This window comes from Tenebrio molitor, chromosome 7, assembly GCF_963966145.1.
Source record: "Tenebrio molitor chromosome 7, icTenMoli1.1, whole genome shotgun sequence".
Lineage (NCBI taxonomy): Eukaryota > Metazoa > Arthropoda > Insecta > Coleoptera > Tenebrionidae > Tenebrio > Tenebrio molitor.
The window spans coordinates 15,532,317-15,557,858 of record NC_091052.1 but is presented as its reverse complement, the minus strand read 5'-3'; the positions used below and the strand labels follow the sequence as shown (position 1 = coordinate 15,557,858).

Sequence of the window (25,542 nt, the reverse complement as noted above, 5' to 3'; positions counted from 1 at the left end):
GAGTGGTCGAGTTGAAAATCTACAGACCCGTAATCAAACCATCCAAGTTATAATTATAACAGGAGATGCAGGATATAAAACAGAATGTCTCGGGTTTTTTTTTCACGATCTGATCAAAATTCTGGCCTCGACTCGGATATTTTTGTTTTCGTTTTCGTAATGACTTTAAAACGGATGCCCCTTCTTGCACTCGAGCGCTTTCTTATTCGAGTGAAGTGTATAAATGCACCGTTTCGGTATTCACTGTATATACGGCGAGGATGGCCCGAGGGCGGCGAAGAAGCCAACTGTGTAGAGGAGGTATATTGAAATCGATTGACTGGTGAATGCATCGCCGTTTTATATGTTTATATAAATTCTTGAGCACCCTCCTATTGCTCTACACGTATTGCTTCCTGCCTTCGGGACCGTTTTACACTGGCGATATTTTATATCGACCCTGTTTCGCGACAAAATTCACATCTTACAGCCCTTTTCCGAATAAGTGTTGACATTTACAAATTTTTCCAAGGGCCAGGGGAATTCACAACCGATTTTTCCGCCGTAAGGGAGACATAATTCCGATTCAAAATTATTAGCCAGAAATTCTAGGTGATGGCTGTTTTGCTTGAATCTTCACTTTCACAATCCCACGACCATCAATAATTTCCTGCAGTTTATTTGGATTTGATACGATGAAATAGTTTATTTATTCCTCCAAAGTACTTCTAGTGTGATTCTCGAAACTACATCCCACTTTCGTCATTAATTTTTTCAATTTAATTGAATTTAGTTGACTCGGATAGTTTTGAATGATCTGTTTCGGTTTATGATGAATCATAACATAGTCGGGATTGGCTCGGTCTAATTAACATTTTTAAATCGAATTACACGGGATTATATCGAAATTCAGCTAATTACGGTCCTAATCTTGAAGCCTTCAATTGTATTGAGATTAATTTAATTAATTCACTTGAATTGAATTTTAATGAATGTACAGTTCTGTAGGTTGTGATTAAAAGTTGCCATTACACTTTCTAACGCACCTGTTCCACGTAGGTATCGACACATTTATTATCCTAATCTATTAGTTAATAGTCGACGCTTGTTGTACGTTGTACAATTACAACAATTTTAATTGGGTCCGTTAACGGCGGCGAAAAAATCTGTTGTATTTTTTATTTTCCATATTCCCTTAATTATCGTCTTTTTTCGTTTTTGTGCAGGTTTCCCGCCGGCGAGCGCCCACCATTCAACATAATTAAAGTCTTGGTAAAATAAGACGGGACTAAATTTTAATTAAAATAAAGTGCAAGACTCGAGTCCCTCGAAAATCTGCCGAAAAAAATCAACAATTGTGGGAGAGTAAAGGAAGGGTGCTTGCAATGCGGGCGTCAGTGGCGTTCGTGTTGGGGTTCGTTTGGGTTTTAGTTGTGAATTGTGAATGGAGCCGAGCCGAACCGGCCAACGATGTCGCCCATCTATCCTTCGCGTCGCTTCGGTGTCCCAGGAGTTGCATCTGCACGGGAACCACCACCGACTGCTCCCACCGGGGGTTCACCCAAGTCCCCAAGAACGTACCGCCGGAAACCGAGAGACTGTGAGTACATCTGTATGCATGTTTCGCTCGTAAATTCCCGGAGGATGTTTGACATACCGCCGATATCGATACCATTATTACTCACCACAAATATTTATCAGACTTAAGTCAAGGTCGTCGAGAGGAGTCGATCGCATTGGTAACATACCTGCGGATAAGAGCTCGTGTACTCGACTATTTCATAATGCCGAGTATTATTAATCACGTGGTGCATACAGAACCGGCAACTCGAAACCATTAATATACCGGGTGTCCCATCACTTGTGTCCCGTAGGAAAATGACTTTAAAACTAAATTATATTTATATGAAGGTATTATGGATGCATAAATACTGTTCACCGCCACAAAAATTGGGTATTACTTTTTTGTTAAAATTAATTACCTAGGTACAGCAGGCAAAAAACTATCACTTTAAAAATTAAATTTTGTTCAATGCAGTTCAAATTTAGTATACGTTTTGAAAAAATGGTAGAGCAATAAAATCCGTGATTAGAATTTAATTAAAATGTTTTGATGTAAAGATATTTGGTTAAATTAATTTGGGCCGTTCTACTTTATGAAAATTTATTGCAGACGAAGATTTATGAGGGGTGCAGTGTGTTTGACGCCGTAACACAGGCAGGTACCGCTGGAACCCTCTTGAATGGTCTTCGTACCATAAATTGCGGACAAGAATAATACCCACAAACTTAACTTTGTCTTCCATAAATTTTTATAAAGTAGAAGGACCCAAATTAAATTAACCAAATATCTTTACATCAAAACATTTTAATTAAATTCTAATTACGGATTTTATTTCTCTATAACTATTTCATAACGTATACTAAATTTGAACTGCATCGAACAAAATTTAATTTTTAAAGTGATAGTTTTTTGCTTGCTGTACCTAGGTAATTAATTTTAACAAAAAAGTAATACCCAATTTTTGTGGCGGTGAACAGTATTTATGCATCTATAATACCTTCATATAAATATAATTTAGTTTTAAAGTCATTTTCCTACGGGACACAAGTGATGGGACACCCGGTATAAATTATTTATAAAGCCTTCCTTAACTAAGCTTGGGTGGGATGTATCTTGTAGAGTGATCGAAGTGATGCGGGACTTAAGCGTCTTTAGCGTTCACAACTTGCCTCATCTCAAGATTCATTAAAAGATAGAGGGCATTGGACTTGCCATGGCTGTGTAATGCAAAATCTAAAACATGCCTTATCTTTAAAGTAACACCGAACCAGTTTAATTTACACTAAATTTCCAGTAAACTACCAACTGGACCAGATTATTTTAAGTAATGTTTATTTCTTTAAACGAATTTTCGGTGTACCGTTAACCTGAGGCAAGTTTAGTTTGGCGAGATTACAGATTCTTATTTTACATCATAATTTATCAAGATATTTTTCAAGTTATTTTGAGACGATGTCTGTAATTTTCCACGAAAGATAAGTTTAATTAGCAATTAGACGATGCAAAAATTCTTATTGGTTACATATTAGTTACGTTACGTCCTTGCCCAACTGTGAACCAAGCTTTAGATTGAAAATTCAGAAAGACATATTTTCTACACTTCCTCTACTGTTTACTTTCATATCTTAACCTTAAACACGTCTCGAGGGAAATGAACATTCAACAAAGGTAATAAAATGTTGATATAATTTCCATTTTTGGTTGTATTTTACAAAATGCAGATTTTTAACGTGATCGGAAATTTTTTTGTCACGAACGAAGGTCTCCGGGTGGTATTTCTGTCAACAACTTTCAGTTTCATTGCTAACTTATTTATACCCCCTGTATTATAAATGTGCATCTAGGAGGCAATGGAAGTGTGAATGCACCTTTCGCTTTCTCACCAGAAAAGTTACTACCCGTTGACAAATTGACAAATGACAGTAATGACACGAGTCCGAGCAACTGGCCCGCGCTTCTAACCTTAAAATGATACACTTTTGCTGAAAATTTGTTTATTGTTGATAAATTCCACGGAAAATACAAATTAATTGTTGAGGCATATTTTTCGACTGGACAACATGGTTGGCAACCACAACAAAACAAAACACTAGATGCGGGTCTTTAGCCTGGGTTGCCAAACTAAAATCAGTTTTCCGTAGCCGCCTAAGATGCACATTTATAATGAATTAAGTATAGATTAGGTTAGCGATGGTGCTGCGAAAGGTGGGAAAGATTGAAACGAGATGAATTTGAAACCCGACAGAATAGATTTTTGAAAGGTTTTTTTTTGGAGACTTCGTTTGGGACGTCCCTGAACTGTTAAAAATTTGACTTTATTCGGACTGCTTCTTTTGCATCAAGACTGGTCGACGGAAATACATTAGATGATGCGAGAAGACGCATCACCTTTTCGACTGGAGACGTCTGAAAACTGAGATGAGTCTCGTCCGTGATTGACAGTAGATGTGGAGTCTTGAGGTTAAGTTAACAACTTTTGCTATCCGATCCGGGGCATGAGAATAGCGACGTCGCTGCAAGGATTAATAATCAAGATAATTGCATGTATCAGATATCAATCTGTTCCCGTATGAAGTGATTAATCAAGAACCATGTATTATTCCTAATACCGCGTCATTAATATCGATCAAAGCACGGAAGGCGGGTGTAGAGCAAGCACTGCAGGACAACCTACTAATATCAGAATGTTAATTAAACGAAGAACAACTATTAGCTTATCAAACGCAACTAGCTACATTTACCGGCGAGGTTATTAGGGCTCTTGTTCACTTAATAGCTTTGCGTTAATCATCGACCCGATCAACATAGCCGGCCAGAAATAGGAAAGTATCATCGCCGAGGCCACTTTGTCAAGCTCCGTGGCCACCGACTGGATTATCCTTGTTTAAAACCAGGATTACGAATGCTCTAGTCGAGTCGGCAAAAATATCGACCAATTATGTTGTCTCTCTTCGAATAAGCGGAGGACATCTTAATTATGGCCGAAGCAGCCAAGGATTTCACGGAAATTGCATTTGCAATCTAATGGTTTCTCCATACAAACGAAAATACGGAGTTTTCTGGTTTCATCTCGGTTCCCTTCTATTAGCTGTATGTTTGTGTCCCAACGAAAACGCACCAACCCCGATAAATGCGTAAACAACTCGTCCAATTAAGAAATTCAACCCGTCCAAGGGGTGGAATGTTTCTCAAGGTGGAGAAGAATTATTAGTCTCTCGATCTTGGCTCATCATTCTTGCAGTGTTTCTTTTTTATTAAATTTCCATAGGGTTGCATGTTCGGTACATAGTTACACAGTCCTTAAGTAACTGCTAAAAAGCTGCAGAATTATTTTCTTGGTATGGCGAATGCTGCAAGATTTCTGGACACGTTATGAATCGTACACAAGAAGTGTGGTTTTTGAGTTCGGTATTTACACATTACAGTTTCCTCTCTCCGTTAAATGTGTGATTGTAATTTTATCGGGGATGAACTTTTGGCTATTTTCGGGGCAACTATTTCCCGAGCGTTCGCCCCGTCGCACATTAATAACAACACAGCGGCGTGCGAGAATGTTGTAACCGTTCGAACGCAGCAATATCAATAACAGACATGTTTTAAATTAATTTTGCGAAAATCTCCACACCGAAAAACGCAACTCGATCCCATCCATGAATTTTAATTAATGTGATTTATGTACAAAATTCACACATCTGCACACTTTACTGAATAAATAAATTCCTCTGTTATATGAACACGATAAATCACAATAAATTGGTACGTGGACATAAACGAGAATAATATTCGCGTAATAATTTTCTAAATCTGCGGCACCAACTGCTAATTCAGGGCCCCATCGCGTTTGTTGTTGTTGCTATTAATTAGGACCGGTGTTGGTTCTGTTTTTACTGCGACGATTGCGGGGCGAGTTTTCATTTTTGTTGCAAGTTCCTGCTAGTCGTTAAGCGGTATCGTGTTGCGAGCTTTTTTTGCTTGTCTGTGTGGAAAAGCTCGCACCTTGCACCTATCGACAGCTTTATCGTTAGCTTCTCGCCTCTTGAACCTCGTTCACCCGTTCAGAGCTTTGTGGCTTCTTGTTTTTCCTGCGTTTTTATGATAAACATATCTCTCAGTGGCTGCAGATTGATTTATTTACAACCTCTTAACGGTGGCAGGACATGTGCTCTCCTACCCCGTTTTTACGACACAGATACGGGAAACCGAACGTATCAGGTCTGAATTTTAATTTATTGTTTGTGTTTTGTGGCCGGCGATGAAGTTGTTTCTAAACTTTTCTGAATACATTTTGTCGAATCTGTCCGTGGGATTCTTTAAATTTCTCTCATGGACAACCGTACAGCAAATAAAATCGATATCTAATTGAAACAAATAATATAATATTCCATTCTCTGTGGGTAGGAAAGGTAATGACCGTCATTGAGAAATATCGTTGAACGTTGATAAAGAATACGTGTACCTTGACGTGTCCATAATAAGAGAGCCAACCATTACGGTACAGTTTACGTAAAACCTGCAAAAACAAATTTCAAGATTTTTGCAGTATCGAATGAATTTCTGTCTTCTTCTTGCATGTGGTTTTCTTTTCCCTTTTTGAAGATACATAAGCGTTCCATCTCGCATGGTTTTTGGCTTATTTATCGACGTTAACTAACTTTTGTCTTTATTTTAGTTGTTCCACTCTTATTTCTTCCTATTTACTTTACTGCTCAATAAAAGATTATTATTGTTATCAGCGCCTTCTGAATAAGGGTTGTAACAGTGAATCTACTACTCGATGCGAATATTTTCCCGTTGGCCAAGCTTGTGATAACGCCCGAAGAGAATGGATTGTTTGTCCGTAGGAATCCGCTGTGCTGCTGTTTCTTGTGCCATAATCCCCTGAAAGTCTTTGACCGTTTATCTAGGCAACTGTCGATCGAGCGTTTCATAAAAGCTTCTATCTAAAGCTCACACGTCTCCGTCAGGCTCTTCCATTGTTGATGTTAAAATGTTTTGTTCGCACGACCACTGTCCTTGGCGCATTGTCTACAAATTGATAACCTTCAAATTACTTCATTGTAGTCAGCCCAATTCGTACACACTGATTGACGTCGGGTTGTTTTTCTTGTGTGTTTTCTTTGGAGAGGATTAATATTAAATTTTCCGATAGCGCGCTATACGTTCAGAACGGATTAATCTTGTTAGACTCTAATGAATTTTTGTCGGAACTAATTCCGTTCTTTTTTGCATCACGATTTCTCCCAAATTAATATATTCATCTGGGATTACGCATTAACAAGTGAAATCTCTAACTAATCGGGTGATTTACGACTTTTCTGAAATTTCGCAACGACACCAAGTTATGATCTATGTGGACCATCGCCGGACACTGCTTTACGACTTCTTAATTGCTTAATTTAAAAATTTAGAAGATGATCACGTTTCACAAACACTCTCTGTTTGCTCGACGATTTTTCAGCTGCATTTACTCCCGTTCGGGTACTTTCTCGGATCATCTCTTTCGGGACCTGTCACGAGGCCCAAAGGTAACAAAGGCAAAGTGGTAATTTCGGTAATTATACGTCGGGCCAGACGAGTTGTCCGGACTCGTAATTCGGAAATTTTCACCGCTTCTTCGTGTTTCTTGAGTGGCGGCAACAACTGGTGATTGTTGGAATCAGAAAGTGCACCACGAGGATTCCGTTACAAGAGGAAAAACGTAATTGAGCCGCTGCTTCACTCGATTGCTTCAGGAAAGTCTTCCTCCTGTGGAAATCGAGCTTCCACTCGTGGTGGTTTGGCTTTCCTGTCTTGAATTATTTTCATAAATGGAATTCTGATGACATTTACGGTGACATTGCAGAAAGACAAATTACTTTGAACCGCCGGCAGGGTGCGCTCTAATTTGTATTACAAAATTAATATTATTTGACCATATAAAATTCACATTTTTATTTAATTACGCTATTGCATGACTCGTGATTCGATTTTTAAATATCGAAGTTACGGAAAACTGCAAATTATAAATGAATTGACTGAAATTGACATATGGGTGAAATAGATGTGGCAACGTTGTGTGACCGTGAGTAAACAGCTGTCTACGATTTCAAATCGTAAAAAGTTAGTGTTTGAAGAAATGGATCCACAAAATGAACAATTTCGACATATCGGAAGATTTGCAAAACAAAAAATAGTCAAATAGAAAATGAAAACTGAAAATGAAATGCATATAAAAGATTTTCCCGTGTCTGGTCTGTACGGTTGTCAAACTTCCACACTGACGTTTGCTGATTGAGGTTAGAATATGGCCGAAAAGTTTTCCATTATTTATGGTGATTTTAAATCGATGTTCATCTCAAAATACATGGTAACACACTTTTCCGTTATTATTTAAAAAATATACCTAATACTCGAGTCTATACTCTTCTGAAGAAAGAATTGTCAGTCACGTGTCCGTTTTAGCGGGACTAAATATGTAGTGGCAACACTTGCGGTCTGAAGAAAATGAGTTTGGATTTTTTAATCCCGTTAGAAAAATAGTTAAGCTGAGAATTGGATGGTAATTCGGAAGCTTCCGGAGCCGAAGTTGGTGAGCAGTGACGCATCAACAATGAACGTTGACGGATGCTCCAAATACTAATAGGAGTCTGAATGGAGTATAATAATAACTTCAGTCGTGGAATAGACTCTAACATCATCATCATTCAGTCTGTTATCTTTGTTATAGGTGTGTGCGAGTATGTGTGGCTTTGATGAGCTTGGAATACTCGCCCGCAGCAAAGCCAGAAACTTATTTTATAGTCAGCCTGATGGATCTGTTATTGTTGTTATTACGTGTTGCAAGAATAATGACTTGTGAAAACGAATTTTTTTTTTTTTGTTTTATTTGCCGTGAGATGTTGCAACGGAACACTTCTCATCTAGCCGAACGCGCTTCTATTAAAATTTTTCAATTAATTAACACAGTAATCGGTTAGTTATGCATCGGATAAGTTTATCTCTTAAATGGTAGTCGAAATCAATGTCCACCTCCAGATTTTGCCCACCTGACGAGTTATTAATATTCAAACCGAATCAGTAATTCTCCCCTGAGATTTTTTTATTATGGTCATGTGGGCTTAATCCCGCTCCCGTATGATATAACAGAAACGGATGGTTCATCGTCCCGGACGATATTTCTCAATTATCGGCGATGATATGCACGGATAGCGCCTGCATTCTTACGGTAATTAATTTCAATTGTACGCAATTACGCATCGCAATAATCGATTGCACTTGCGTTAATTGACACTAACAAGCCTCACCCTTTCTATTTTCGTCGCTTCTTGTCACATTATTTTCCTCCGGATTTTTCGCCCCCCATCAGATTTTTTGCGGCTACCAAATAAATACACGAAAGTGTTTGGGCGGACGTCTGAAGGCCGCCTCCCCGTAATAAAATTACACCGACGTTTATCTGTCAACTCTTACCGCACATTTGGCACCCGTTTGCCCATTCTCCGAACAATTAAAATATGATTTACACGTGTTTAACCACGAAACGGCCCGTTCGCTGTCAACACGGGGGGCGGTTCCGCGTTTTTCTCTGTCTCGCGATTTAGCGCCAAGAGAAAAATGGATGGAGAGATCTTCAAAGGCTCCTCGTTTGGAAAATGGCCAACCTGGAGTAACACACGAGAAGCGAAGAGATCGTTAAAATGCAAATTGAAAAATTTAAACACCAGCGTAGCATTCCGGATCGTCAATTATACGAATTTGTAACCACTCATAATTAATGTGGAATTTTTATCATCGCACCAGAGAAAATTATTATTATCGATTTGGAAAACTACTCGCTTCACCAGTTTTGTTTCTCGTTTCGTTTTATTGAGGTTGCAGCAATTTACAGAAGTGAATCGAGTTTAATTTTGTTATAATTGGAAATGGCGAGATGCTTCGGCCAGGTCTTCGCAAGTAAATGTTTGGTGTAAACATAGATTACTTGGCTCGTGAAATCTGAAATTTATTTCTTGTGTGCGGATTATTCGATCCGTTTTGGCAACACTAGCGATGTCTTTGCCTCGGACAAAAATAAACAAGTTGATAATGAGTAAATGATTTATTTCGTAGCGGATGACGTGCGAGTGTGAAAAATTGTACATAAAAAGATTTGAAAAAAACGATTTTCGAAGATGGAGTGAGATTGCATAGCGGGAAGATAATACAAATCAGCCTTCAGCTACTTGTTAGTCGTCTTCGGAAATCAATCACCATCCATTACCGGACCGCAGATTGAAATTGTTTCAAAATTGTAGTCCTAATGGCCGTTAATCTTGCGGCGACGTTTTAATTTCTTGTCGAGGAAAAACGTGGGCCCAAATTGGATAACTTGGCGACGAAAAGGTACAAAATGATTACCAAACTCTGTCTCTAAATCACGTCAATAAACTAATTTAATTACGATCTCGATAAATCAGATGTTAAGTGTTCGCCGATGAGTGTGTGACTTGGTGGCCCCGAGGCAGGGATTTATGGCGCGCTAAATTGGGATAATTTGAATAAGTCCAATAAAGTGAGACATAAAGAGCAAGAAGTCGGGACATTAAAAGGCCCGTGCTCGGGAGCGAATGTGCAAGGAACCGTTTATACGACGATAAAACGGTGGCACTACTGAGTGTGTGGTTTCGATAATTGGTGGCAGTTGGCAGCTGTTTATTGTTTTCGACCATGTAGATAGAACCTCTCGCAAATTATTCACCTGAAGTTCACAAGGTTTCCTACATTTTGGGACAATTTCTCGGTTGGCAAAAAAAAACTGGCGCCACAATCGAATGTCGATTCGATATAACAATTTTGCTGGCGCCGAGGCATGACAATAAAGCTATTTTCAGGACACAATTGAATCACTGGGTACACCTTATCCATAATGGAAGACATAAAGTCCGCGTTGGTTACAATCAATATGCGCTCTCTCAGTAATGGAACACAAGCTCTGTATCAAAGTGCGTCATTTATATTACATATTTGTCGTAAAGTTTCAATTATGTTACCATCCAATAGGGTCGACCCGACTGTTTTTAACACGATATTGAGTTTCAAGTTTGTTAATTAACATCCAGCTTTGACGATGCTTTAACGTCGTGAATGCACGAACTAAGGGTAGTGTCGGTAATAAGCCAAGTTCTTCTCAAAGGGACTCCTTCAAATTTTACCTAATAAGCTCCCGGTCCTGGAAACTATTTCAAGGACTTCTGTACGACTCGGCGCTCTTTTCATAATTATTGCACGCCCCAATAATTACCGCCACATATTGGACTTTGCCGAAATTTGAACCTCTTCCTCACCTTCCGCATCCCCGAATTATTATTTTTGCGACCCTTCACTGAATAATGCATAATGCGTAATGGAAGCGTTAAGTTTCAATTAAACCTAATTACAAGGCGAACGTCGGCTTTTAATTTTATAAATGTTTTGAAATGCAAATGCCAAGCTAGAATCGCCAAAGCTGATACCTATTAAGACCCGGCCTATTTTCGCTTTAAATAAAAGCGACAAGACATCAGCTTTTACTGGCTCTAAAACGTTGATGGTTCACACTTTTTGAATTCTCATCGCGGACCGTAATTTACGAGCAGAGAAGATCTTTGCTTTGTACATGATTGGTGTCCATAAAATTACAATCCATAAATTATTTTCGTAGATAAGTAAAGTCCTTTTTTTTTAAATCAATTGTCAGTGTCAAAATTCCCTCAAAGAACAGGCTGTATGACCCTAAAACCTTTCATTTCGGAACACCCCTATCGTAAAATCTCCCTAGATCAGGTTTGAGGTTATGTCAGTAATTTTCAAATGTCAGAAAAGTTTCAGGTGTATCCAAATTTTATACCAAAAGAAATAAAGACCATAATGACACTAAAAAGTGCAACTGAGCATATACAGGAAAATGGGCATTTATTTAATGGGTAATATAAGCAGTTTACCTATTCATCTTTAAAATCTAACCCCTTCCCCTTCCGAATATGATTCTGCGGAAAGTTGAATTATTATTGAAAGAATGTCCTCAATTGGTATTATACATAGATTTCCCATCAATTATTTCCAGTCCTCTCTAATCAGTTCCTCGCAATGACGAACACCATTGGCCCATATGTATATTAAAATTATAAAACAAAATACCTCGAATATGTGTGCATCTTTACTGCAATTTAGCATGGTCGGTTTTTCTCTGTGCATTTCTTTACGTAATCTAATCATAGCCAATTTTTGTCGTTGTGTTAGATCCTTGGTTTCGGAAACTCATTTAACTTTTTATTTTTATTTAAATGTAATTGCGGCTTCACTAGCGCAAGCGCCTTCACAATTCACATCAATGACTGACATACAGTTGACATTTTACGTTGCCAACCTAATTACTATCAAATAACCACTGGCCCATACCAACCTGACAACACTTTGACAATTGATTATTAAAACAAAAAAAAAAGACTTTAATTATTATCATTATCAATGCAACTGTGATAAATCGAAGTCGGCTTGTGCAACTCCAAAGGATTTAATTACGCAGCCAACAAACAAAACATTTAGTCAAAAGAGAGTACAGTCGTCGCGAAAATTACCTCCCAAAAAAAAACCGTCCCCAGATTTATTACCGGAATCCGGAGAATGCGTAAACGGAAACTTATTCTACGCACGGTTGTATTTACAAGCGACTGGGCGTAAATGCGCCATAAATTTTCCGACAGCGTAAATATGCAAATGATATTAATCAGTGATAATTACCGGAGTGGTCCAGGCCCGTCTCTTACCTGTGACACTTCGGAATGCAATTACAAAAATCCATATTAGGCGAACTGTCAAAAATAAAATGGGGTTAATTCGCTAGTTATTTTCACATTATGTGGTTGGTATCTGGTATCAGTTGGTTGTTACCAGATTTGAGGTAAGTATATTCTAGAGAGACAATTTTAGAACCAAGTACAGTCAAGGCAAGCATTTTATGTATTTAAAATTTCATGTTGATTGTCCATTGAGGAATGGTGGTGGATAAAATTGAGATGATTAAATGGACAGTAGGTGCAAGGGTGAGGTGAGCAATAGAAAGAGAAATAAAAATTTTGGGTGCAGTTGTTTTCACAATAGACCGGGCGGCCAATCGCCGTCACGAATCCTATCAGTTCCCGAATCGTGGGATATTGGAAGACACGACCGTCAGTCACGTGCAGGCCCGCGTCGACATGAATTTGTTTGTTTGGCTTAGTTATAATTAGCGTAAAATTGGGAAAGCCGAGGCGAGAGCGTCGCGGCGTCGCTCTTCAAACCAGACGGATTTTCAAAATGCATAAAAATATTCGCAAAACTAATTATCGCCGCTGTCAGTGGCAGACACTGTGACAAACCGTAATAACCGAGGGAGGTCAATCAAAACAGATTGGATACAAAATAACGGCGAGGTCTCCAGAGGAGGAGGACAACGCCGCCGACGGAGAGGGAAGAACGGAGGGCGTCTGCACGCTAATCGGGTTTTAAATTAACCGGCTCGCATATGTTTGATATTACCGGCTAAAAATACGGACGCATTTTCATATCGGACCAACCGGCATGTTTATTGCAGCGACTGAAGATGCACTTGGGTTATTCTCGAAACGCCGTGCTTCTCGTTATCGCACCACTCGCCGGCTCAATTACACACAAGAAATAACATCATGTCCGGAATGTACACGAGACTATTTCCATTTTATTATTAAAGTGTTTGCGGCTTAGCGTCAAAAGGAGTGTACTCTATCCGGCCTTCGCTCGAGTGTGGCGTTTCGATGCAAATTTAACTGTACTTAATTCGTGTTTCCTGTTTTTTCAAATGTATTTTATCAATAATTATAAGCTGTCTTATTATAAGTATGATGCCCGTCCTACCTCATCGACCAAGCATTTTTAACGGACTCTCTTAATGGATGATTTGGTGGATTCTTCGGAGAGTAATTGATCAAGATCGACTAAACGAGGAAAAGTTTCATGTTTATAAACGGTCCCTCTTTTACAGACCTGTAATAAAATTCGTAATGAAACCGCAAGAGGCTGAGGTATATGAAATTGTATGCCGCCCGTGTGGAGCATTAAAATTCCATTTATGAAATATTTAATATCATTGCCGGAGGCACCAACATTAAGACGTATTGAAGTCGCGTCTCAAGACGGCGACATAAACTCCTCTTACTCTTTTTACGTTGCGTCAAGCTTCACTATTTACTTGTTTTTCTTTTAATAAGAACTAGAATTGATTTTGTTTGGCCATTAAGTCGTTTTAACTTTGAAAATATTGCGGCAATAATCGTTAAGGTGAGATATTATGTAGAAGACTTGTCGACTGCTTTATACGACTCAATAAAATTTTATTTCCAAATCAATATTACTCAGCGGTTTTTTTGAAAATTTCTCGAGACAATTTCTTTGGCATCTTGAAGCACTTTGGCCAATGTTCATTTTGCGTCTGTTATGGATACTTTTCCTTGAAAATACTCGCAATTCGCAATAAACATCGCAAAAGTTAAAAATCACCGAAAACTTGTGTTTCATTAAAGTTCTTGGCGGCGAAGCATTCTCGGAATGAAGCAGAAACAGAATCCGCGGCAGGAAAAGTTCGTTAATTTCCCGAAGAAACATTTAAACTGCAAAATGGCCGTTATAGTCCGCGGCAAATCGCTGAAATATTAGCAGAGCTTTCATCTGCAGGCATCCATTGAAACTTGAAACTGTGAGGGTAGAAAAAGGCATTTTAGTGGAATGCGATACCGGTTTACGTTTACTGACTTCATAGAAAGATGAAAGTGATTGATTTTCTAATAGGATCTTTAGAGGAGGGAGGCCAGATTTTCGTATAAAAACGTTTCCCTCGATGAACTGCCGCCACTGAATTTTTCACTGTTGCGGATTAAATCCGAACCGAAAAATATGTAGAACCGTCGCTCACAAAAGATTAAACAGCATTCGTCGAAATGAACGAAATTTTCAGAAAACGCACACTCCAAGTGGCTCGCTTTGATTTTTCAAGCGAGAAACGAGTTTAAAATTACATTCGAGTTTTTAATATTTCCCTAATTGCCGACCGTGTCTCACGCAGATACCGAAATGGTAATATTGTTCCGGCTGGATATGTCGTATTTTTCCGTTTCCTTTTATTTTCGCTTAATAGCTGGCAGGTAATCTTCTTCTTCTTTAACGAAGCGAATTACCAATCTCATAACGGCAACTTTCTAGTTTTAAAGTTGACATTTATATTATTATCACAAAATTAACTACTTCGGAGCAGCTTTTGCCTCTGAATAGGCTTTCATTTAATATCAGTGCGCGCTGCTGCAACTTTGACATAGTCTGGAAAGGTCGTCCGACCTTTCATTACCTTTGCTACCAACTTGCCAACAATTTCCTGCATCCCCAAGCCTACACACATGTCCACCAGAAAACTGCTCGTTTCTGTTTTTACACCTGGAGTACGATGTCGTCGTTACCTGCCAGATCCGTGTGTCGTTGAGTCGTTTGGGGGTCAGCATGGGATTAAACTGGTACCAAATAGAATTTGTGCCGTGCATTCATATTCAATTTGCAGTTGGATTCCCCCTGTGCGCCTAATTCAGGTATAAACGGACAAAGCCGGGGAATCCTTCGACATTTTCACGGCTACATGAAAAGCCAATTTCGTCGCGTTTATTTTGGAATATACAGCTTGTAAAGCACGTCATCTGGCAATCGTAAACCTCGGCCCCACTGTTTGTCCAAGTCTCCCGTTCCTACCGCTGCACTTTTATTACGCCCACCCTTATTTCACTTATGATCCTCGAAGGCTCCGAGTTATTTGGGGATTCCTGCGATAACACTGGCCACGCTGTTTTTACAAATTAACCGAACCGGAGAAGAAAAATAGAGCTAGACTTGAATGCAGAGACAAGACGAGATATGGTATTGGATTTTGGTTGTTTGGGTCCATCTAATATGCAGTAACTCGTTGGTGGCCTTTTCGGGTCGCTCCTCGTTTCCCGACTTTGATATAACGCCACGACGGGATAAATGTTCCACCTGACGCGGTGTTTTGTTCCGGGATCAAATTTCGGCAGACAGAATAGAAGAGAAACAAAGACACGTTATTTTATTAAATTATAGAAGGAGGCAACAAAGCGCCATTATTTGCATCCCACAGCCCGCACATAGACCGAGAATTCCTGGATAAAACGTCAGAAAAATTGCACCTAATGGATTCCATGTGTCGAACAATGCAAACAAATTATGAATTACGAACAATACCGGCAATTTCCTCCGCAACAGTACTAATTATCGTTGCCCCCTGACCTTTAACTATCTTCCTGAACAGTTATTTCACTTGGAAAGCCGGCATAACCTTTCCGGCGTTTTGCCTGTTGTAAAATATTTATCCTCGCCTTCCTTCAGTATCGGCAGAGTCGTGAGATGGGCGCATAAAATAAGACGCATGGGAGTTGAGAACTGCACCGAAACAAGAATTTATACTGGGGGCTTAGCGTTTATTGCAGTGCAGCAGTAACGAGCGGTAACCGCGACCGCAAATTGAAAATAATGTCGTTTTTGCGGTTTCACTTGCACACCGCACGCACAACTTTGCCACAGATCCGTATTAAAAGTTCAAAGTGAATGAAATGTTGGTTACGCTTATTGTTTCTGACGTCTGCACCGGTTTGTTTATTTGAATTTAATGTGGTGTAGGCGCTGGGGGGCTTTCCACATTTTTATGGGACCCCTTTTCGCCCTAATGGATTTACACCAAAAGTTCCTGCGAACGGTTTTGACAGCTTTGCTGCACCCGCTCCTGCAACGAACCTTTATTCGAATACGTCGACTCGACCTTGGATGAGATCCTGATGGCGCTCTGCACCTTCAGGAATAAGTCACTCATTTGCATAAAACAAAAACGAATTCGAAGCAATAAACGGCCTTCGATATGGAGGCTCGTTTCGAAATTAATTCGAGTCGTTTCCATTTAATGTTTAAATTAATTTGAAAGAGAAATAAACAAACATTTGTGACCGTCTTACGGTGTTCGGCAGGAGTTGTCGAGCTTTCCGAATAAGGTCTTTACGATTTACCACGAAACTGACAGCTGTGTTGTTCTAATCTCTCATGAATAAATTATTTTGTTTTGGCTCAAATGAGTTGTTGTGCTGGTCTCACCAATTGGGTCGACGTAACTCACTAACTCCTGTTCTCGAGAAATGGGAATATTCGCCAGAGTGTAATATCGAAAAGGTCGGTAGACGGCGGCGGCCTTTCATAAAGCGAATTTTTAACAGTACGATATGGGAAAGATAACGCGAGTCCGCCAAACCAGCACAATATTCAAAATTGGACACCGGATTTACATGAAAATTTCTTTGTTTTATGTGAAAGACATCTGGCGCATGAGCTTTCCGCTTGATTTCTCGAAATGAGACTCTCAAAAATACGGTCGTGTATATGAAAGCTTTCGTTTTCCTGTCGCTAGGTTACACGGCAAAAGCTCCGAAAGAATCAAATAAAATTATCTCGGAACAATCGCGACATTTGTAAAGAACCTTAATCATTCAACGGTAAATCTTGACGCTCCACTTAATTCGGAAGTCAAGTTATTGAAAGTCGCGCTTTCCGTCCGCTCCGCCGTGCATGTGATTTGCCTTTTGCGACATCCAAAATTAGAGATTTTTAATTAGAAGCCATTTCCGAAGAATGTTTCATTAAGGATACGATAATTAAAAAACTTCTGGTTAGTTGCTATATAAAAAAGGGATGGAACGCGTTTTTAACCGAGCTTTTATCTGAAAGTTTCGGCGCGACTGTAAAATATAAGAGTCGTGCAGAAACCATTTAACTCATTTAACAGACATCTGATTAAACCCGACTGTGGATTTTAGGTGTTCCAGACTCGTTATGGACGCGGGTTTTATTAAGTTTTTCCGCGAGAAACACCTGGAACCCGAACGGGGAAAACGGAATTTTCCCGGAGCCCGCCGACGCGGACAAGGTGTTTAACAATTTTGTATAATTCATGTCGATCCCCTTGAGCGTCACAATTAACTTAACAACGTCCTAATAATGACTGGACAGTTATAATGACTCCATAAATGTCTTACATCTTTAATTATTAACGGTAACTCAATCAGCGAACGAAGAAATTCGCGTCGAGAGGCCGAGAGCGAGATTTTTTTCAATTTGTTCTTAGAACAAAGAACGTATGCAAATGAGTTATCGATCCTGCTAACAAATTGGCGACTTCCCGATCCGACATCGAAATCACATCCCGAAGCAGGCGGAAGTCCGGGGTGCAATTTCCGGTGTGACTACAATAGCAGGCTCAACTCCTGATCCGGGTGAATCCGGGTATGAATCACGGCAAACATGTTTCAGACAGAGGTAAAGGACTAGTAGGACTACTCGAGAGGCGATTGCTAACGAGACAAGGACACTAACGACTTCTTGATTACGACCTTTGATTGCCATTCTCACCCTACAAGCAGAAAACAATACACCACTCGGTAGGCAGTTTTATTAATTTCGATTAGGGAAAATTCAATCTTGGCATTATTAAATCGAACTCACAAGCAAGATCGCCCCCGAGATTCTATTTTAAGAAGTAAATAACAATTTTGCTCTGTTTCAAATTAAATTAGTAAGTGAGGAGCATTACCGATAACAAAGAAACTCACTCAAGAAGACACTCTAAGATTGCGGTAAGGAAAAAAGGAACGATTCATTCTTATCAAGCTGGAGCGCCTTCATTATCCTTAAGAAAGCGGTTTTCCGAGTAGGTATTAGGATTCACTGGGAATTAGTGTTTTATACAAGTGTTCTTTTTCGTTTTGTCCTTTTCATGCACACTCCTTAATCTGGCGCATCCGCCAATTTACGTTTCCGAATTAATTGTTCAAATTCCCAAATGGTGGGTGGACCAACCTGGCTTGTTATTACAATCAAAATTTAATCCAGAAAAATTGCCAGTTAAGTGTAAAAAATGCCTCTCTTCCTCCTCCGAGCGTCCGTTGCAAAGTGCAGAACGTCGTTCTCTTATAAAAAGCGTCTACTGCTAATTTCCATTATCATTTATCTTCTGCCTCGAGCTCCGCACAAGAAAAACTTGGCGACATGTAACGCTACTTTATTCACAAAGACTAGTGCAAGAATTTGTTATCGTTAAAGAGGCTACCAGACGTCGTCGTCCTCATCTTAATTGTGGCCAACAGACTACACGGTTTTCTTTTTAAAGTCGCCATTCCTGGCTTTGACAAAAAATAATATTTCTCGCCGCAGGCGACGACCTCTTCCTCGAGAGCTGCACCGATCGATCGGAAAAAACATAACGAAGAATGAATTTTTAAAATATTGGGACTGAAAAACAAAACAAACAAAACTGTTGTTAGGTTAGTTAATTCACTAGTTATTTTCATATTACCTTGTTGGTATTATTAGAGCGATATAATTTTTTAATTTGGACGTTTCTTTCGTGGACTCTATTTCTTAGTTGTCGCATTTGTTTAAACTTAAAACATAACCTAAGTTTATTTTATTACTAGATTTGACATAAGTACACTCCAAGTACACTCCAGAGAGAAAATTTTATAACCGAATACACTCAAAACAAATATGTATTTTATTTAAAACTTGAATCCATATTTCACGTTGTCTTGGGATGGGATAATGAGGCCAATGATTTATTTTTTTAACGTTGGACACACTGTTTGATTTCCGTCACTAAAGTTCGTGACATGCGAACCTGTCAAAATGAACATAACATGTTGCTGAATGCTGAATGTCTGAGTGTATTACTCAGAATTATTACTTAGAAAAACATAACCTATAATCTGTTTCAAAAACAAAAATCCACCAACAGTGCATTCTACAGAGTGATCAACAATGACTGAGTCTGTTGGCAATGAAACAATTGAAAAATGTTGGTGTTTTTCTGTTTCGTAATTGGCACTGACCGGATATTTTAACTTGACACGACATTAAAAAAAATTAGGTTATGTCGGGTATGTTTATGCTATTAGTGCTTATTCACAATGGACATAAGACATAAGAAATAGGTACATAAGAGATACCTAAGAATAATTGGTAAATTTGGGCAATTGGAAAATAATTTATGTGTCCATATAACTCGAATATGATTCTTCATGCCTTTTTGTACACAACAATAATGTTCACTGAGGTCACTTCTCATAAGTTACGTAAAAATTAATAGTATATCCACTGCATGTATCATGAATTTCTTATGCCTTATGTCAAGCTTATCTCCATTGTGAATAAGCACTTACAAAAATGACCCTTTGATGGTAAACGTCAAATTCGCCTGTCAACTTTGTCAAAGCTGACACCGGAAATGCGTTTAGATTACAGTGGTACCAAAATCATTCAAATTTTCATTGTTACCAACAGATTCAGTCATTCTTGATCACGTTGTACCTCGAAAATACAACTGACAACGTCGCTGACTTTTGTTTTTAGTGTGTCTGCAAATGTCAGAAAAAAATGGGTTTATGAAAGAAAACTGTTACTGTTGGGCAGTCGTTTTGGTCGTAGTTCATGGTGTTTTTCATTCTCATTTTATTATTTCACTCAAAAAGTATGATATGGTAGCTACCACCTTTTGTACATAATAATTATTTTGTTTCGTAAATAAACGCAACAGTTAAATGTCAAATTTTGGTGGGAGGTTGAGCCAACCCAAAAAAATTAAACTTTTTCTAGGGATTTCTTTTTTTCTGCCAACATAATTCAACAGGTGGTGGATTTTTGATTTTGAAACATATTATAATTCAACAGACACCTTTACTACGGAAGAAAATGCAAAATTTTCATGCCCTCCCATTATGTCAAATCAACGTGAATGTATTTTATTTTTATATTTTCGACTCAGACGACATTTTGTTCTGAATGTTTTATTTTTCTCGTGCTCGTTTAAAATATATATCCGAAGGATCGGTAATTAGTTCTTCGGGGATTTCGTGCTGGCCGGAAAGTTGAGGCAGCTAATTAATTTGAATATTGTGTGGATTATTCTCCCCTTACAAAATTATCAATAAAAATGATAAACGGCGAAAATATTTAGCCCACGTGAAATACAGCCGCGTAATAAATAGTCGACTCCATTTCGTGAAACATACTTTGAAAGCACGCGATGTATTTATTCATCCGGGTCCTCTCCCCTCGGAGAGCTTTCGAATTGCATCGCCATTTACGCCAAATCAAACAAACTAATCGGCTCGGCCGGCAACGAAAAAGGGGATTGCAAAGGAGCTTTCGCCGAGTGCAAGACAGCCACCGCAACTGCTCTATCATACACGCAGCAGACTGAAAGAAGCGGTCAAGTGTGGAGGAAGCTTCAAAAAGGAGCTTTCAGGCATTGAAAAGATAGCGATCGCAGTTGGTGACGTTATGACGTGAGCCGTGGGGTGTTTGATAAGCTGTTAGGGTGGATGGTGTCGCCGTCTTGGTGTCCAGGGGCTAATAATCCAAGACTTGACAACGGTAATAGACCGCAAACACACCGCCCCGTTTCTTTCGGGACACTTTCCGGACATATTTTTTCGGTCAGTTGAAAAAAAAATTAGCTCTTACCCTTGGGACGAACGTGATCGTAAAAATCGATAGTGGCCTTTAATTAAGTCGATCGTTTGCGAGTTTTTCGTTTTATTGCAGTGACACTCCTTGTTCTGGAGCTGTCGGCACGCAGCGTAACAAATGGCTTCGCTACACCTGTAGAGAGTGGTCGGAAGAATAACACTCCATGGTTCATAAGCGAACCCATTTGATGAATTACCAGCGGCGGCTGATTCGACAGATCCGTCAGCCAGGGAAGGGTCACTGCTCTATTCCATTTGTCTTCATCCACTAGACTCCATTGAATAATGTCAGACGGAAGGAGTGGAGGCCATTGTGTAATATGTTAAAGTACGACCGGCTCCGTTACAATACGCGGGTCACGTGGTCCGATTTTTACCCAATAATGGAGAATTGTGAACTAATTTGTCCCGAGTGTTGCCTCTGCTTGGACATCTTCTCTTTGTTTGCCAATAATACTGGCGAGTGTGACCAAAGAGGTCAGAAGGAATCGATCGACCACCTTCAGGTATTCCAGGAACGCGATGGAGGATCCGTAAAAGCTGTTTACGGTGCAGGAAACTCGTAAAATGAGCCTATCTTAATTCGTTTAGCACTAATTAACTTGGAGTGCTACGGTTCATCCAAATAAGCGCATGGAAAAGTGCAGTAAAACGGAAAAGGTAAAACTGAAGTGGTAAAGTTGTAATTAACAAACGTGTCCTTTACGTCGCCGAACTCACACTGTTCTTGCTTCCTCATCAACCTCACTGACGTTGCGTTTACGCTCCTGTGAGAACATTTCGGGCGAACTCTACCGAATTGATTTGTTTATTTGTTCCATTATTTTCATTCTCTCTCTCGCGACTCGCAACTGCATAAACACAGCTACCTGTCGACTAATTGGCAACTAAACTTCTCCCCGAGCCAAGGAAACTGGAAATATCACCTTCCATCCAGCCCGAGGAAGACTTGTCAACGATCCTGCGACGTATTGATTTTTGACAACTCCTCCACTAGTCCCGGATCAACCTAACCGACCTGTCCGGCGACGTAGGTACCCGGATTAATTTTTGACAGCTTTTTAACCGAACTTCATGAAACCGGCTTTGATGTCGGCACGGAAATGTCCCGCGGAAACCAAGTCGGGTCGGATGTTTCCACAAAAAATTAATGGAAATGTGTGCTTTGAAGGGCCGCTTTTGGCGACAAAATGTAAATCGGTGAAAAAAGTCAAATGAACCAAATGGGGAATAGGTTTTTCATCTCGCATAACTCATTAGATATCATCAGGAGTCGAAATTCGCCTTCCCACCAACTTTAATCGGACTTGTTTATGACTTTCGTCTTTGAATGCGCAAAGTATTCGGCTCCGGATTATATTCAATTACAGCAGCGCACAATTTTCTCGCCGTTATTTATAACGGCCTGGGCGTTTCCATATTCGACTTCACCGGAATTGAATGGCAAGTAAATTAAAAAGCTGCGGTCGGTTATCTCAACTCCGACTAATCTGCGTGTCCTGTGGAAGTTTGCGCCCGGACCAACCTCACTTTAATTAGAAAAGCAAAAGCTAATCAAACTCCAAGCAGGAGGCACAAGTCATTAATGAGTGATGGCCAACAGAATTCCTACCGGAATTTCAACACCTCATTCCACTCCGAAACTTACGACCTTACCGGTTTATTTTTTGACTTGTACCAGCGGACTTTCCTACTCCCATTTTTTCTGATTTACAGCTAATTTCAATTACAGACCGTGGCACCTTTCTAAATTCTCCACATTACTTTGTAATGCTGGTGTCGTTTGAAAAATTCCTTTCGCTTCTCTTTTTGTGTGCAGTTAACCTCAGCCAATCGAGATTTCCTCGAGATTGTCTAATTTTAATTCCACGCCAACATTTTCGATCCGACTCTTCGGATAATTGCGACGAGTGAAACAGCCGGTTGTGATTCCAATTTTGAATTTTACTACGAGAAAAGCGCATTACTTTTAGAACCAGTTATGACATAAACCGGCGTTATCATCATCCACCGGTTGCATTAAAAGAAGCACCATTGTGTTGCAGACAGAGTGGGATAATAGAGGATAAAGTGATGGACGATGATGCTTCATGTTTCTTTATGGGACCAACACGTAGTACGTTGGAAATGATTGATTTTTACGACCATCCATAACAGCACTACTTGCACTTAAAACTGTTGAAGAAGGTGCATCGGTGGGAGCGACTCTTTACAACACCAGATAATGCCATTACAAGTACTTTCTAATGCGTACATGATTTGTAAGTTTTTGGTGCCGCCTCTGTTTCGTCAAAGGAGTGCCGCGAGGAAAACCAATCGAATCACCGAAATTTCCTTGGGAAGAACCTCCGCACCGAGACCCAATTCGAGAATAATGCAGCGAGAGTAGTTAATGATAATAATGACCCCAGCTGCTCCACCGTCCATTTATCACTATAAGGCGATTATTACCGCGAGTTATTGTCTTCCGAAACCCTATAATACTTCAAGTCGCGTCGCTTATTTTCGGTTTTAGTTTTCTTTTGGCTCGACCGGCTCCGGATTTGCATGAGATACTCAATAAAATCGGAGCTTTAATACGGAGGGCCCCAGCTGGGTCCTGGTACAGTGAAAAGGCGTTTTATCGCCAGAAACAAGACACGATCAAATCCTGTGATCAGGAAACGGGGCCGTTAAGGTGTTGTTTCGTAATGGCGTCATTAGTGAACACGTCTGAATTATCGACGCCATTAGGAAATTTATTATCATCTGGTAACCTGAATCTGGATGGGAACGCCCGCATCCACATCAGGACTACCATAAATCATCACAATAAGTCTTATCAAGACATCGATTTTAATGGGAGTTGGAAACTCGCCCTGACAGAATGTGACAACGGACTTAATCGAATCATTGTTTTAATAAAGGCCCAAGACGGGGGTCCGACTTATATTTTAATTAACGGTTCCTGCTCCGAATCCCTAATTTCGGGATAACGAAAAATCCTGGAACCGGTCTAATGAAAAACGTTTACTGAATGAAACATTTCCATAACACGGATAAGCTCGATTGTCGTCGTCGATCGTTCCGAGAACGCACCATTGCCTTACAGTTCTTGTGCAGTCACAACGTCCACTTTCAAAGGTTGAATTAACTGGTTCGAAAGCTTCTTTGTCTTTTAATGGACGCTTAAACTCCACCACTCATTCTTGTTTTTTATCCCATCAACACATATTCATTAAAATCGTTCTGGTACTGAACGGGGATGTGGAATGGTGTCTTTGTTCTGGTACTAGTCTTTAAATTACGTTTAGGGTTCTTCCACGATTGGTACAATACCGTCGTGCATTGGCACTACCATTGCATTCTTTACTTCTCTCTCGGGTCATTTCGTTTGACTGTTGTGGCAAGTTATTGACTCCCAACGTAATAAATTATTTTAATGAAGTCACCAACAATCATTACTACTAGACGCAGCATCGCACTCTTTATGTGCCAGTCAGAACTTAATTTTCGTCTAATTTAAACCGAAAATTACGATTTATGATCATGTTTATTCTGTCAGGTCGGTGATTTGTAAACAAACTAGCTTTTCCACTGATTTTAATTAATTGCTTAATTATAATGTACTTAAATATGCAAAATTAATTATTAATGTAAATCACCTGTTGTTCAATGGTTTGATCAACAAATTCTAGTTCATTTGAATATCGCGGAACCAAATTACATAATTTCCCCTACATCGAACCATTTCATTATTTTTAGTGTGGTGTTCTGCAGTCTTTTTGCAATTTAAAATGGATAAAGCACTAGACAATTCTTATTATACAGGGTGTCTCAGCTAAGACTTTCGAGCCTAATAACTCAGTTATTTTCCAGCGGGTTTTTGTGAAATTTAAAATGCAGATATTTTAGACGGTGAAGGATAAAATCCCATTAATGCAATCACCCAAGTCTTGAAAACGTAATTTTTACATGTCTTTTTAAAATGTTGGATTAATTAAGATTTACATAAAAAATTGATCGTCAATAAAAAATGCTGTAGGGAAAAACTCGTCCTTGAAAGACGTCTGGTTTGCAAGAAAAAAGCAAAAAACTGTGTTAAACGTGGCTGCAAATGCAAAAACGTAGACGCGTATGAAACAAACGCGCAGTTTTGCAGAATTTTGGTCATCCCTTTTCGCAGAAGCGCAGGTGACATATTTGACGTTTATCTTGCTAACCTTACAATCACTTACAAAGTTTAAGACAATATTTGGCGTAATTTTATTATACTGGAGGCTTTAATTCTTCCATAAAGGACTAAAACACGATCGGGATATTTTAGCAAGGTAATTTACTTCACGTACGCTTCCTGTGTCTTCAAACAAATTGACGACTGTCTTAACCTTACATTTTGTAAAAGCTACATTTGGATAGTGTTCCACGAGAAAACGAACTGTGTCATTG

The 25,542-nt window shown here is 39.4% G+C and overlaps 1 protein-coding gene across 2 annotated transcripts in view; it reads left to right on the top strand.

Moving 5' to 3' along the window:
• Positions 1 to 25,542, top strand: part of sli (slit guidance ligand) — a 117,021-nt gene that overhangs the window by 1,701 nt on the left and 89,778 nt on the right. For both annotated transcript variants that reach the window (XM_069053019.1, XM_069053018.1), the window contains exon 2: positions 1,206 to 1,579. In XM_069053019.1, the coding sequence (XP_068909120.1) occupies positions 1,365 to 1,579 (215 nt within the window). In that variant the 5' untranslated portion in view covers positions 1,206 to 1,364. The remainder of the gene's footprint in view (positions 1 to 1,205; positions 1,580 to 25,542) is intronic.